The 15964-nt window shown below is 30.8% G+C and overlaps 1 protein-coding gene across 5 annotated transcripts in view; it reads left to right on the plus strand.

Annotated features, from left to right (window-relative positions):
* The window catches only part of LOC118443005 (neurotrimin), a 125473-nt gene that overhangs the window by 95151 nt on the left and 14358 nt on the right, over window positions 1-15964 (plus strand). For 4 of the 5 annotated variants that reach the window (XM_035869382.2, XM_035869384.2, XM_085656656.1 and 1 more), the window contains 3 exons: window positions 3918-4125; window positions 4712-4870; window positions 15063-15191. In XM_035869382.2, the coding sequence (XP_035725275.1) occupies window positions 3918-4125; window positions 4712-4870; window positions 15063-15191 (496 nt within the window). Of the gene's footprint in view, window positions 1-3917; window positions 4126-4711; window positions 4871-9508; window positions 10118-15062; window positions 15192-15964 lie in introns of those variants that run through there. The other variant, XM_085656657.1, reaches the window with a different exon arrangement.

Here is a 15964-nt window from a genome sequence, read left to right on the forward strand (position 1 = left end):
TCCAATTATTGTTTTTTACTGACACATATTTGATGTGACTTCTACTGTGAAATTATTCATATATTATATTACTTATAATAAAATCAAAATATGCTCAAATATGTGCGATCCTTTCTAAATCGTCAATGAGTAAAAGGTAGAGTACGACTTTCAAAAAAATACTATATCAATTCAATGTACCGTGATTTCCAGAAATCATCTCTTTCTTCCTGACCTGGCATTTATAGCAATATACAAGGTAGAAACGATTGTGAGATTTTATTTCATTTATATGAGATTTCTGATTTCCGATTTCCGTTAAGTATTCATATTTACTCCATAATTTATTAGTAATTTTTTTACACAGAATTTTTTGATTATAAAATGTTTGATACTAACATTTGGATAATTTTATTATTTTAAATTAGGTATTAAATTTCGAAATTCAGTACATTTTAAAAGGAACTAAAGACGTTGTTATAAAACATAAAAAATTATTTTTAAATTGTTTTTGAGTAGGTATAATTATTTCTAACTTTTTCAGTTTTATCATTAATAGTTTTAACTATATATTAATTTGACGATTCTTAAATAATTTCAACTTTTTTAAAAATTGATATCTTTCTAAATTTTCGATTTGGATCGCCATAAATTTGTTTTAAATGAAATCTAAAATTCGGTAGAACTGATAACTGGCCTTTAATTTCTACATTATTCATGCAGATTTTGCACGTTGCTGTTATAGTACCCGTCAAGATAGACTTGTTAAGTATAATTTAAAAAAAAATGTCCTCCAATAGAATTTTTGATGCAGCTTTTTTCATTATTTCGTCAATAACTACATCGTTGAAAGTACCATCACTACTAATAAATAATTTATGTATAGATAGAACTAGCAACTGCGTCATTATTCTACCATTTATTCATTATTTTTCAAATATTTATTAATATTACTTCTCAATCTTTCAAATACTTTTCATTAATGAGAATAATTAGATTCACAAGTGAAAATAGATTCGATACTAAGCAGCTTTCAATATCAAATAGAAACCATAATAGCGAATTGAAATAAGAAGTGTAATAAAAAAAATATTAATAAATGTAATAAGAAATATGGCAATATTTGTAGTAAACGTGTAATAAAAAATAATAATAATATAATTTTTATTTTTATTATTTAAATAAAAATTTTGACGTTACATATTGGAAAGACAATTATTTCCATCAAAATCAATTGACAAGTAAATAACAATATAGTACTAGTAAATAATAAATAATTTATTTCATGAAAACAGATAAATTATTTAATTGCAAATAAATAAATTTAATTTTCATATAAAATATTTCAAGAAATATAATGTTTTCTTTTAAAAATGGATTATTTCTCAAATAATTTTAAAAAATAATTTTAAAATAATTTTATTTGAAAATTTCTCAGAATCTCCAAGTTTATCAAGAATTAAAGAAGGTATATTTGTTGTTATATAAATAATATTCATTGTCATTACTCCGACGACATATTTGCTTCATTGAGATTCCTGTTTTGTAATAATATTTTACATACGTGGAGGTTCAATTAATCCGAAGACATTCTTGCAATCCTCTTGATTCCGTAATGTTCTGTCCTCAATTCGAACTATTCGACTATAATAATCGTAGTACGTAAGGAACGTTGCGTAACTGTATCGATGATTCTGCATTAAACAACAAAAATACTTACTTGACCATTTCACAAAACTAATTTTATTAAAACAATTAAAAAATATAAGAAAAATTTATTTTAATATAAAACAATTTTACCTTTTAAAAGAGGAATATAATTAAAACATAAGTTGTTCTTTAAACACCTCTATTACTTATCTTTGTATACAGTTATCCTACAGTTAGCTTATTTTATTCAGGAAAAAATAAGAAACACTTTGCGGCCGTGGATGAAAAGACATAATCTTGTTCGAAGATAAACTCGAAGGTGGCATTGAAATTACACGATGATATTGATGAATATTTGTAATCGAAGACACATTGAGATGGCTTACTGTACAAGAACAGGTTGCGCCAGTACCCAAAGTGGTTACGTCAGCGAGAAGGAGAGTTGCTAAACCGGTTCGATCGGGGATACAATTCAGTGGCCACAAAGCAGCGTTTATCGGGTCTGCTACCGTCGACGATAACCTACCATACTGGAGCTGTGAACGGCAACAATGTGTAAAAGCAAGAGGGGTTCGATGGGTGGTGCTTTAGGGTACAGGAGTTAGAATTGTAGGGGGTGGTGACCGTCGCCTATACGATGCCTCGTTTCCTCTGTCACAAATGGCCAGCTTTGTTGCGAGGAAAATGTAGTTTGTTTTGCTTTCCGATGCACGACAAAAAATAATCGAAAAACACGGATTTATCTTTGACGTTTTAAATTTCATCCAACTCGCTCGTCACATATCAAGGGATAAAGCGACTTTTATTTCACTAAAAATTGTACTCGTATGATACTCGCAAACGATGTATCGTTTTTGACTAGTCATCAAAAACGATCATCAATAATCCTCTTTTTGTCAATTACGAAATACGCCTAAGTTTTATTCTGGCCACGAATAACAGAAAATCGGTTAACCATTAACGGTTAATCATCATAAATTAATAAAATTCCATGAAATATAAAGAAAAAGGAATGAAGAGAACAAAAATAATTATATAATAGTAGGAATGATAATTTTTTTCTTCCTACAAGAAAAGAAAGAATTATTTCCGAGGAATCATATATACTATATAGTACGTCTATATATAGAGAGATTTTATAAAAGTTCCAAGTTGAATATACAATGATATAAAACGGAAAGGGCTAAACAGCTTTTCTCTCTCTCTCTCTCTCTCTCTCTCGCTCGCTCGCTCTCTCTCTCTCTTTCTCTCTCTCTCTCTCTTTCTCTCTCTCTCTCTCTCTCTCTCTCTGTCTCTCACTCTCTCACTCTCTTGTGACAAAAGTTTCGAAGAACTCTAGGGTATATTTTTGAAAGAACAACTTCGAGAGAGAGAGAGAGAAAGAAAGAGAGAAGAGAATAAAATCAACGGTAGGTTTTGACGAAAGAAAGGGGCCGTGCTTTCACAATTTGCAATGTAAAGTGACCATCAAAAAGCGTACGTCGAGAACACCGAGAATTGGAAAATAAGTCGGAAGATACTGCCTTCTCGTTGTCCTCTTCTTCTTGCCAGAAGGTAGAAAATCAAACAGTCTAGTTCCTTCTTTCCTACGTAAGAACATAACGAAAGACTCTTTCGTTGTCAAACAAATCGTCCATCCTGGAAAATAATATCTTTTTCGTCGAAAGTGCAGTCAATTTCGTAATGGTGCATCAAAGAAAGTCTAACGAGCTTTATTCACCGAGATCAAAGAGTATCTCTGTACTCTCACTGAACGATACCGTTATATACCATACGCGATTTGAAGCAGAATAATTTACGAATGCTACTTCCATGCGCGTAAAGTGTTCAATAGGTGTTGCCATGAAAGAACTTTGACATTATTTTTTAGACAAAAAGTATCTTTAATCGAGGTATTTGCTTTTTAAAATGAAAAACCATGTCATCGATGAATGATTATATTTTCTAAAACAATTTTAATAATTTTTATATGTTTGATATTAATTGTTCCACGGTATAAATAATATTTCATTTTAATTTTCAATATTTGTCCATATCAGATCGCTCGAATTATATATATAGAAATATGTACTTATTAATTAGTCATGGCTAAAATATATTTGAATACATACGAATAAAATAAAATGTATTAATTAAACATATAACATAACGTATAATCGAATGCTGAATATGATCGAGAAAATTTTATTATTCCTTCATTATTTTCCGAGTAATATTCATATATTATTTTATATTCGACTTCGAACGTTATTGTATTCTTCCAAAAAATTTTTAATTTTATGTTTCAGGTCGCCTGGTTGAGAGTCGATACACAGACTATTCTGACGATTGCTAACCACGTAATAACGAAAAATGATAGAATCAAAGTGACGCACAGCGAGCACAAGATGTGGTATTTACATATACGAGATGTCAACCCAAGCGACCAGGGATATTACATGTGTCAAATAAACACCGAACCTATGAAAAGTCAAACTGGTTTTTTGGAAGTAGTAGGTTGGTTCACTGTATTCCTCTAATTAATAAAAACTTTTTCCTGTATTCTCGTGAATCGTAGAATACTTAAAATAAATTGATCGCTAAATAAAAATATGAAACATCGATGAAACCTATAAATAATTTATTGAAAGATCATTTAAGAATAAAAAAAAAAAATGTAATTAACTTATAACGTAAAGTTGTAATCTCAGTGACACGACACTAGATATCCAATATCGAGCCGTCTCTCGGGGAATAAAAAGATTGGAAGAGCGTGTTACGTGAGTATGACGTTTCGTCGATGTAACATTTGTGACAATACATGTACAGGAATAGCTTGCATGTCAGATTTTTTGTTTCTTTGTTTTTTTTTTTTTTTTTTTTTCTTTCTTTTTACATACGAAGTCGACGGTATGTGCATAAAGCTATATGTTCGTAGAGAAAACGTTCGAGACCACAAAGGACTCATTAAAACTTTCTTCTTCAGTAAAAATGTGTCCAGAGCTCTTTAATAATTTCGTATTAGAAAGTTTCTAAAATTACGAGTATGTAACTTCGTTTTAACTACTTTCAATAAGGTTTTTCAACTAAATTCCTTTTACAGTTCCTCCAGATATTCTCGACAATTCGACTAGTACAGACATGGTTGTTAAAGAAGGCAGTAACGTGACATTGCGCTGCGCAGCAAGAGGATCACCACAACCGAACATCACTTGGAAGCGTGAGGATGGCGAACTTATATTTCTTGGAGATGGCCAAGGAGGTAAGATAAGGAGCTTTTCGTAATGTCACAATTTATATTCTCCGAAAGAAAGGATAAAAGAGAAGGGAGAAGAGGGGAAGAGAGGCAGAGAGGAAGGAAAAGGGATATTTTTAGTTATCGTAATAATATCACGAATCTCACATACAACTCGTAATTTTGTAAATATGATAATTTCGTTCCAAATCCAATTTTAATTACGATACCCGATGGTTACATAAATATCTTTCCAAATTCGATTCCTATGTTATAATATTCTGTGATAATGATAACAATAAAAATACTTGTATTGAGTACTAATCAGCGATAAATAGAAATCAGAACAATAAAAAGAAATAAGGAAACAAGAAGGTATATCTAAATGTTATGAAAATGATTAAATAAAATGATCGATAGATGAAACCGTTAGATTATCCTCAGTATTAATCAGTATTACCTTCAGCAAAATAATTCTGCTATGCAATGGTTCGGCATAGCGTTTGAAAAATGTAAGATATGTGACTCCAACGGGAAAATATTCTAATTATCACATTTTTTCAAAATTATTTCATTCAATATTTTAAAAAGTTGTAGCTTATAAAAAAACAAATCTAAGGATATAAATTGGTTGACTTTTTGATAATTTTGAACTAATAATATGAAGCAAATTTTATGTATTTTTACTTCGTGAACTTGAATGAATACTTTTCAACCATTCAATATATAGAATATTCGTTAATGAATCATATGCTTTATGCAAATATTTTATTTTTATACAAGAATTATACAGTAATATTCCAGAAGAGAAAAAAGATAGACAAGTCTAATGAACCAGTAAAATTTTTTTTACTTCCTTAATATTATACACAATTGTTACTTTGTTAAATATTTCGCAGACTAGACAAAATATAGTAAATCGTGTGCGTCTTAAAATAAAATAAATTATGAATGATTTCTGGGAAGAAAAATGAATTCAAACGATTGGATTTAGACTTGCGATGAGCTGGTCTATATCGTATAACTGTTTGTAACAACTATTCCTTGGTTTGAGTCATTCACGGAATTAGTAAACTGTGAACAATTTGCTATGATAGACATTATCCTGTTTAGTCAACAATTATCGTGAAGTTCTTCGCTTAGTTTGAATTCGTGTTCAAAAGTATATGATTTGATTGCCATTTCGGAGCAGAGTGTCGAGACCATGATCTGAGTTTAGTTGCTTCTACCCGTCGACAGATCATGTGACACATTAATTAGACAAGTGGAAAGATATATCTGCGCGTTTCTACAAATACTTATAGCTAAATGATCGGTGATACAGATTCCTCTGTAACTTAACGAGTACATCCTTTTTCCTCTGATGTTAATTAAATAACAGAGAAATTGTTACATATTTTTTTATATGAATTCTTTCGAATGTTATTTTTTCGTCGTTTCTTTTCGTTCAAGAAAGACGATTCGTTAGAACCTAATCGTCCGTTCCATTTATCATTAGAATCCCTGTCTGTGGTGGTCCTTTGGTCTTACTCATTTAGAATTTTACCCGGGCTTATCCGCTTACAGCAGATACACTCAAATGCAGACATTTTCCGGAGGAAGACACGATGGCAATTCATCATCCGTTCGTCTTCCGAGGAATTCACTTGCAGCAAGTCGTTATTGCTGGTCGTCTATGTTGTTAAATTTATTCCAGACATAGGTAATGCGTAAATTTCTTCCTTTAACTACGGCTTTACAATACACTGAGAAAAATTATACACTTTGGTTTAAATCTATTTGCTTGGCCACCCCACGAGATCGTTCACCTCCTGATAAATAAACGTTTACCTTGCTCCCTTTTTCTCTTACTCGAGATGTCTCATTGTTCGTTTCGCGTTCGAGCTATCGACGATAACTTTTTACGATAATGTCCGACCTATATTATTAGAGCTGCATTCTAACGTTCGGTCACTTTATCTAGAAAGTATACTTACATATGTACGTATTTACATATGTATATACATTGTATAAAGCATATAGCTATGTAGGAACATATAAGAATAGATATCGTGAATTGAATGCTTTCTTGAATTTTCTTTCTTCTTCGATCACGATCACTTCTTCCAAGCATTTATTTTAAATAAGAAACTTTTTGACTTTACTTTGACAACGATCGATCGAGAAGTATTTCTAAGTTTTGTCTCTAGGAGTTATTTAGTATAATGTATCTTATTTTTATTTTTATTTTTATTTTTCTTCTTTATAATTTATCGCAATAAAAATTTTGATAAAAAAATATTACATAACATATGGTAAGAAATAAAAGATCTACATGAGAAATCTCCTTTTAGATATTTAATAAAAATATTCATTTAAGCTAATAAAAATGATATGGAATAAAATTTTTTTTTCTTTTTTTTTATTGACTTAAAGTATTTACATTCAGTTTCCTCCAGGTAATTATGAGTATATTTATTGACCTTATATCGTGAAATGTGAAATAACTTAACTTGTTTATGTTCAATAGTTGAATTTGTATGTATATATATATATAATTTGTTCAATGAAAGTCATATGGATTAATTTATTTTCAAATATATCCAATTTTTGAGTCAATTTCGGAGGGATCATTATAAGAGAGAAAAATTATCGTATCATTTCCAAATTTAATTGTAATTATTTTCATAGTCATCATTGTAGATATATTTCATACATCTACAGTATAAATAAGATACAAGACAGATTCAAGCATGTTTTACTGTGAAACTTCAGAGTTGATTGGATAGGTTCAGGAAATTACTTTTTGAAGTTGGGCTTTGAATTTCTTATTATGTTAAATGTGATCGTAGTATGATAAAGAGTGAATGTGGGAGTAGCTTTCCTAGCTTATAGAAGATATCGATGTGTCAGACTTTGTCAAATGTTTATTTAATATCTGAAAAGGTAGTAGAACTATTTAGGACTATTTAAGAAAAAGATCAATGCGTATTATAGCATTGAATATCGAAATTAATGCAATATTTTCTTTAGAAAATTCTTTGATTACTTTACCATTGTTTAAGTCTTTTAGTATTTACTTCAAGAGTCTTTTTCAGGTTTATTCTTTTATTTATTATTAATTTAACTTATTCATTTAAAAGTGATTTGATAGATGAACATAATTGATAAGAAATTTATAAATATTTTTAAAATTCAAAATCTATCACTTGAAAATTTGAGAGGATAAATTGAAAATTAAATTAAATATTTCAGGGAAATATGTATCAAATACATCTGCCTTTTCTTGAGAAGTTCTATCCCAGTATTCTTACAAGTTCTGAATAGAAGTGATCTTTTCTTTTGGTCTAGTAATCATTTCAGTTTCTCTTTCCAGTTCTCTTCTCATAGTCAGTAGCTTGGAATAGAACACAACGAACATAACGATTCTCGACTTATTGTGGAAATATTTGAACTTATAAAAATATTATTTATTCAGTCTTTTATTTTGTTTTGTTTTCACCTATTTTTAATACCAATGTTAGAAATTTTATATACATTGAAATATTTCAGTATAATTACCTTAGAAGCATCTTATATTATGAAGAAAATTCATGTAATTACATGCAACTATAGTATTTAAAATTTAAGATATTAGTATTTAGGATATGTATTTCATTGTATACTTTTAGAATTATTTATACTTCATATGAAAATCTTGAATATTTCGTTTAATATGTAGTCACGTATATTGGTAAATGATTATATTATTGGTAAACGACAAGTTATGTTTATGAAAAAATAAGCGGTATATCTACAATAAAATTCGTTCATATTAGATTTAGTATTGAACAAAATAGACTTTGAATATTCACTGAATATCTGGATTTATTCATGTATCGATTTAACGAATCTCGCATCCTGTATTCAGATCAATGTTGTATTCGTATTTATGTTAATATATTTATTAATTAAGATACATGTTTATCTCTCACAACTTTTAATATTATATGAATTTTCGGAAATATTCCCCATTATGCACAAATTTCAATTGAATGCGCAATTATCCTTTTTGTAATAACTTTCTATGCTTTGTAATATATTCTGATGTTTAATGTATCAAATGTTAATGTTTTAATTATAATTTTCTTCTTTTAATTTTCAATTATTTACGTATTATAACAGATAATAGCCAATTAAACCAATACATAAGTCATCGCATAAACGAATATTCAGAATAGATTTATTCTATAACAATGAAGTACTTTTTTGTTTTTTCTTCAGAATCAAATTCGTATTTAATAAAGAAATAGAAAAGGAAAGATAAAATAGCATGAACGATATGCATTATCGGGGAAGGGGACGCAACTTCTCTGCTTGCCCTAAATGTATGATTACTCTTCAAACCGTTATTCTGTGATATTCTTAAATTACTTTCGGATACTCTTTAGACACAATTAAAACCAAACGTAACAAATAATTGAATAACTCCATATAAATAGCACTTTAGTACGACATACTAAGAAGAAACAAAACTTGTCAATAAAAATTGAACCTTAGACAAATCTATTCAGCGTACGCCAAAAGAACTACATCTCGTTTTACATAAAAATAAATTTTCGGATGAGAAACATTTTACTTAATAACTTTTCACTTGTTTCTTCATATAAAATCACCTTATTGATTGTGTCATCAGTTCCGGATTGTCTTGCATATTTTCAATCTGAGGATCGGTCAAGACATTTTACAAGCTTAAAAAAACAGGTTCAAAAAAAAAAATTAAAATATGTACTAACAATTACCAATTTTTTAGGTTTTTGTTGTAACATTTTTAGAATGAAAACCACACAATGGGTGCCACCGACGACCAGAGGAATAAAATGATTAAAATATTTGTAAAAATTACAGAATTTGTACAGTACGATTTTTTTTTTCTTTCGAGAACGAGTTCAGAAGTAAATTGCTTTGACCATTCAGCTCCTCCGCGAGCAATGCCGTTGGCACAGCCATCGTATCTCCTCTCTCTCTTTCTCTCTCTATTTCGTTACTACTGTTTCATCTCTTTTACCTTCACGCCTCCTCTCTTTTCATTCCACCTCACACACCCTGTCACCGACATACTCGATCTTGCTAACGTGTGTGTGAATAAAATCCCGGGCAAACCACCGAACCTATTTGCTAGAAACTGTCCACAAATACGAATGGGAAATAAAGTTCCATCGCCGTGTGTGAGCACGCAAAGTTTTAAAACCTTTGTGCTTCGATTGGAAGAGTACAGGGCATATCTACATACATGGCGATACTTTTCCAGTTGCGGTATGAAATTTCACGATTTTACAAAAAGGTGTTGTCACGTATGAATGTATTTAAGATGTTTTTATACTCATAATTGTATTTTTACTTTCTATTGTTAGTTCAAATAAGCCATGTGAAATGATTATGATTAAATATCTAACGCAATGAATTTCTAATTATTTTTGTTTGAGATTCCTTTTACAATCTATTAATTTCAATTAAATATATCTAGAATTATTTGGCATCGCTGTAAGTCAATATCGTCCACAACTAAATGATCCAATATTTCAGTAACATATTCAATTGAATTAAATCGACAAATTTTACAAAACGAATGAAAAAGTAATATCCAATGCGACAAAAACTCTCGTAACGAAATTTGAAAAATGCCCGTGAAGATTAATATAAAATATACATTGTGCCAAAAAAAAAGAGAATCAGCGTAACTATGTTTCTCTTTTTTTTTTTTTTTCAATTCTCTACAGCAGTATGTTACAACTTATGGACCGTGAAATGATAGCTGCTATTTTACGTTAAAGCAGGGAGGAAAGTGATTAATTTACAAGAGATAATTCCAGATAGTTCTCGTAAAATGTTTTTATGAAATCACGAGAATCACACAATAACAGTAGTATCTTTAAAATGATATACAGTATCTCCAGTCTACCTGGTTCTTAAAAATTTTTAATTATAAACATTTATGCCAAGGTATCATTACAAACAAATGTGTTAAATCGCATACAAAAAAAAAATTTAGAAACTTTGCTCTGAAGCACAGCGACAGGGAATATTCGATAATATTAATATAACCATTCGAAATAAAATTTAACAGTACATTTTTGAATTTGATGAGAGATCTGTATTTTTAATTAAAATACGACGAAAAAGTCTGGGAGATAAGCTGAACGATTATTACTCTTTGGTTTTAATAAAATTCCTGTGTAATTTTTCGATTTTACATCATTTTACATAGACAGAATGCATGGTTACTTTTTTGCAACACAAACGCAATTTCTACTTTTCAACATCTTTCCATTTACAACAAAAATATCAGAATCAAATGTGTAGCTTTTCGATAAATCGTTCTGGCAAGGCTTGGCCCTGTGTTTCGTGTTAAATGGAAATCCATACTCTTAATTAAAATAAAACGAGCGAGAAGTAAAAGCGGATGATAAAACGGAAAGTCGATTCGGATAAAATCGTCGATAAAATCTGATCCGGAAGGAGAGGACAGATTGGAGATGAAAGAGAACGTATAGTATATCGTGCGAAGCTTTTACACGGTACGCGTTTATGAAGCTCGGGATTTGCAATTAAACAAAGAGCTTGAAAACCGTAACGTCGTCGAGAGCAGTTTTGGCACGTTGATATCTCTTTATCTCTCTTTCTCTCTCTCTCTCTCTCTCTCTCTCTCTCTCTCTCTCTCTTTCTCTCTTTATGTTTCATTTTATATATCTCTATCTTTCTTTCTCTTTCTAGCAGGTGATTACATAGAGTTGAGTCCGCGGCACTACCATTTCAATAACATAAATTGCCTCGTGCAGAGATTAAACATCTCGTAGTAGTGGCCGAACTTCGTACTCGGACGAAAATTCAAACCGGTGAACTACCGCGGCAACCGCCTTTTAGTTTCACTTGCGTCCCGAAATTTACGTGCAACGCATGGCTCGCGTTCTCTGTCTGCGGTTACCGATTCGCAGACGTGCCGAGAAGCAAGTTCTCTTCTTCCTCTGATAACACACGCATCCCTCTTTGCCTTTATACCACCACCACTACTTAATCTCCTCCTCTTCCTCTTTCTCGTTCTCCTCCTTCTCCTCTTCCTTCTTCTCCTCCTTCTCGTCCTCCTCCTCCTTCTCCTTCTCATTCCTTGTCGTCGTCTTTATCGTCGTTAAGTATTTTAAGAATTTCTCGTTTTCTACCAGTACCTGTGGTGAACATTGAAACGAAATGCTCTTTTCGTTGAGACCGACGTTCTTTCGCAATCTTTTTATGAGCTTATCAAAATCCTGTTCTTTACTCGATCGTCATTTAGAAATTAAAAATAATCAAGCAAAAAAGAACGATTAGTCTCGAACTTTCCCATTTGATCTACTTTTTATTTGATGCAGTTGATTAGCTTGGTTTTTAAGAGAAATTGGAATAGTTCCGCTACCCTGAAATAAAAACTCCATATTTAACGAAAAATCGCCGATCGATCGGACGTTGATTGAAGTAAAGACTGATTAGTTGATAGAGAAAGAGCGATCGTTAATTGAGACGCGTTCGAGCGTAAACGTACTACAGGGATAGATAATTCGTGGTGGTGCTTTTGCTTCGTTCTCACGAAGGAGGATAGCGGAATTCGATGAAAACGTAGAGATAAAAGAAAAAATAAAACAAAAGAAAGAGAGAGAGAGAGAGAGAGATGCAGGGAGGAAGAGAGAAAACATAAAAGAAGCGAAAAGAGAGAAAGATAAAAAAGCGAAAGGGAGAGAGAGAGAGAAAGAAAGAGAGAGAGAGAGAGAAAGAGATAGCGAGGTAAAAGAAGCAAAAGGAAGAGAGAGGAAAATAAATAGAAACACGGTGAGAAAGAAGAAAGAGTCCTGTTCGTGCCTAAAAATGATTATCTTAGGAACGTAAGCGTGTTAATATACATATGTATATATAGTACCGACGTATATGGTGGTCTACTGGTAACTGGAATTACTTCAACATCTCTCTAAATATTATCTACAAGAGAAAAGATCTAAAATATATGAACTATTAACAAAAAGAGAATTATATAACGTAGGAGCTGTTTAAGTTTTTTTATTACTTATTATTATTGTCAAGATTTAAAGTTATTTTTTAATTTTTTTAATCTCAATCTCAATTTCTTTTCAATAAAAGAAAATATAAATAATATAAAGAATTCACTCATATTGAATATTGTCTTTATACTTTGGTATTATCTTTATCGAATTCATTTCAATTATATTGTTCAATTTTATAAATTATAAAACTTAGGCTAATATAACAATATATGTTTCAAACTTCTGCATTATTGTTAATATTTACAGAGATATTGAAATGGTTCCAGTTATGAGTATCACCCTGTATATTGTGCTTTGTAAAAGCCCCCATTAATTTTCGTGGTGTCTCGAGGGCAAATGCTTGTGCCACGTCGTACTGGCCGCGGCAACCCTACAGAAGAGGCGAATGTAAACCGTTTATAAGGAAGGGAGAGAGAGAGAGAGAGAGAGGGATAGAAAGAAAGAGAAGAAAAAGAGAGAGAGAGAGAGAGAGAAAGAGGAGAATGTTATTCGATGAAGACTAGCGTTCTTCTATAACAGGAAACTTTGTCGGTCTGAGTTTATTACAGAGTTTCATGCAAGATAGAATATTAAAAAAGGCAGGTATACATTGAACCTTGAACGAAAGCTGTTGCTGATGAAATTACTCGATAGATCTTATCTTCTGTCGAAAAACTCTTAACGTGCTATTTACAATGTAAATGAAGAACATATTAAAATATGTTAGATATAATTTATAAATTATGATTTAATTTGCAAAAATATTTTATTATATTTGTTTACTCAAAAAAAAACTATTGATTTTTTATTTCTAATATTATACATTATATCATATTATATAAGCAAAACACTTGTAATCATTATTTTTATATTCAGAGAAAAAGGAATTTGTGTCAGAAGTTGCCTCAATTGATTTACATACGTGTGGACGTACGTTGTGCCAGATTCGACGATACGTTCGTTTCGAGTTCGCATTAACGTTTCAGGATCTATCTTTGTAAAACGAAGAAGAAGAATGAAACACGTTTATTTTCACTTCCTTCAGCGCGAAAGTAGAAGAATATTTCTTCGGTTGGCGAGAACTACAGAGAAAGGAAACGAACGTGTCGGAGATCCGTTGCATCGCTTTCGAGCATCGCCGTTAATTCACGCTCTCTCCTGCAATAAATATTTTTAACGCTTACTATACAGTTCGCCATTTAATTACCCAAAGCATTTTATTCCGTTACATCCGTGAGCGAAAGAGACTTTCCCATTTCTTTATTAATTTATATATATTATTCTTTTTTTGATATTTTTCTCATTTTAATTTTTTCTTTATCGAATTATACATTATCTATTTATATTACTTACCTATTACTTCAAGTATATGCAAATAAATGAAAGATTAAAATGTCGCTACTTTTCCATTTATTACTAAAGTTCCAAATTACTAATGTTCGACAAAACAATAATATAACAATTTCGATAATTTAACTAACTTTCCAATTATATTACAAACCAAAGTTATCAATAAATTTATATCGTTCTCGTTATCGACATATCTTTATAAATTTCAGAATAGAGTGCTTTGCATGTTCATGAATTGTAGCCGATAATTAACACGATCTATTAATAACGTTCTTTGTTAATGTACCTATCATTAATAAGTACTACTCATCGTTTGTTCCAAATGTATTTCATGAAATAAACATAATTGATTCAGTAGTAATAGAATAACATATAGTCAGACTTCGCCGCAAGACATTCGTTTTGGCAAGAAGTAGACGACAAGTGTTTAGTGCGCAATGGAAACGGTTTTGTTGCGAGAAAGTGCGAGCTTCCAATGTTTACGGAGATTGGAGCAATCGACAAAACCGTCGGGTCGTTGTTCGTAGTGATTAGTATCGGTGTTTCAGAAGTACAAAGCATCTCGGTTTGGCCGGTATTAATTTTGGATCTACCATTGCATTGTTTTTACTTAAACTACCAAGTTTCTTGTTCGTAGATAACGCTCAATTGTTGATGATCTATTATATTGCTCAATGGAAAAATTCAAAAAGAAAGAAAGAACGCAGAAAAATAGAAGTTAGATCTGGATCGTTCAATTAATTAATAATTATAATAATTTTATATATTATTTTTGCTTTGTAAGTGTTTCAAAAGCAGTTATATAGAAATAAAAATATCCAATACGATACACTTTGTTGCAGTTAGTAGCATCGAAGGATCGATCTTCAACATCATGAGAGTGAACCGGTTACAGATGGGAGCGTACCTTTGTATCGCTTCAAACAGCGTTCCACCTACCGTCAGCAAGAGAATTATGCTTATAGTACACTGTGAGTATATTTAATGAGGAAACTTTAGCCTCGACGAAGGAAGCTTAATCCTTAATCTTATAGATCATTAACTATTCTAAAATAGTAATCATAAACGTATGTTTCGTAACCCGATAACATAACTCTGCTATTAATTCCTTATTTAATGATCAAGAATTAAATATTGTATATATATATATATATATATATATATATAGCATATAACTTAATGATATAGAGCAGGATATAATGTAATATAAATACATTTTACGTGGGTGGAAACGTAGAGGAGATTTCGAAAACATTTCTTTTTTTTCCAAAGGGAACCTACTTTTTGATTCTGATAATACATTATACGCAACAACGTAAACATTATGACAATTTACGACATTACTTGGAATATCAGACAAATAACAGCGTAATCAATATGAACCTCACTCAATGAACTTTATCCGAATTGATGAATAGAACGTGGAGGACCAGTTTCGTGATCAGCTCGTTCTCAAGACATAATCCCATTAGATTTCTTTCGCTGAGAAGCACTCAAAAATATTTTTTATCAAGAAATGATTACATCTGAAAATATGAGACAACGAATTACCAGAGCATGTACTGGAATAAATTTAGAAATGATAAGACATACTCATGATTCAATAATAAAACGATTGGAGCTTTGTATTAATATGAATGATCGAATATCTTCTATAATGTAAGAAAATTTATTTTACCATCACATTTAATCTTGAATTATCATTAATGCTAAAATCGCAACATCAATGGTTCCCATTTAAAAG

The sequence above is a fragment of the Vespa mandarinia genome, chromosome 4, assembly GCF_050613455.1.
Source record: "Vespa mandarinia isolate Hongniang chromosome 4, ASM5061345v1, whole genome shotgun sequence".
Lineage (NCBI taxonomy): Eukaryota > Metazoa > Arthropoda > Insecta > Hymenoptera > Vespidae > Vespa > Vespa mandarinia.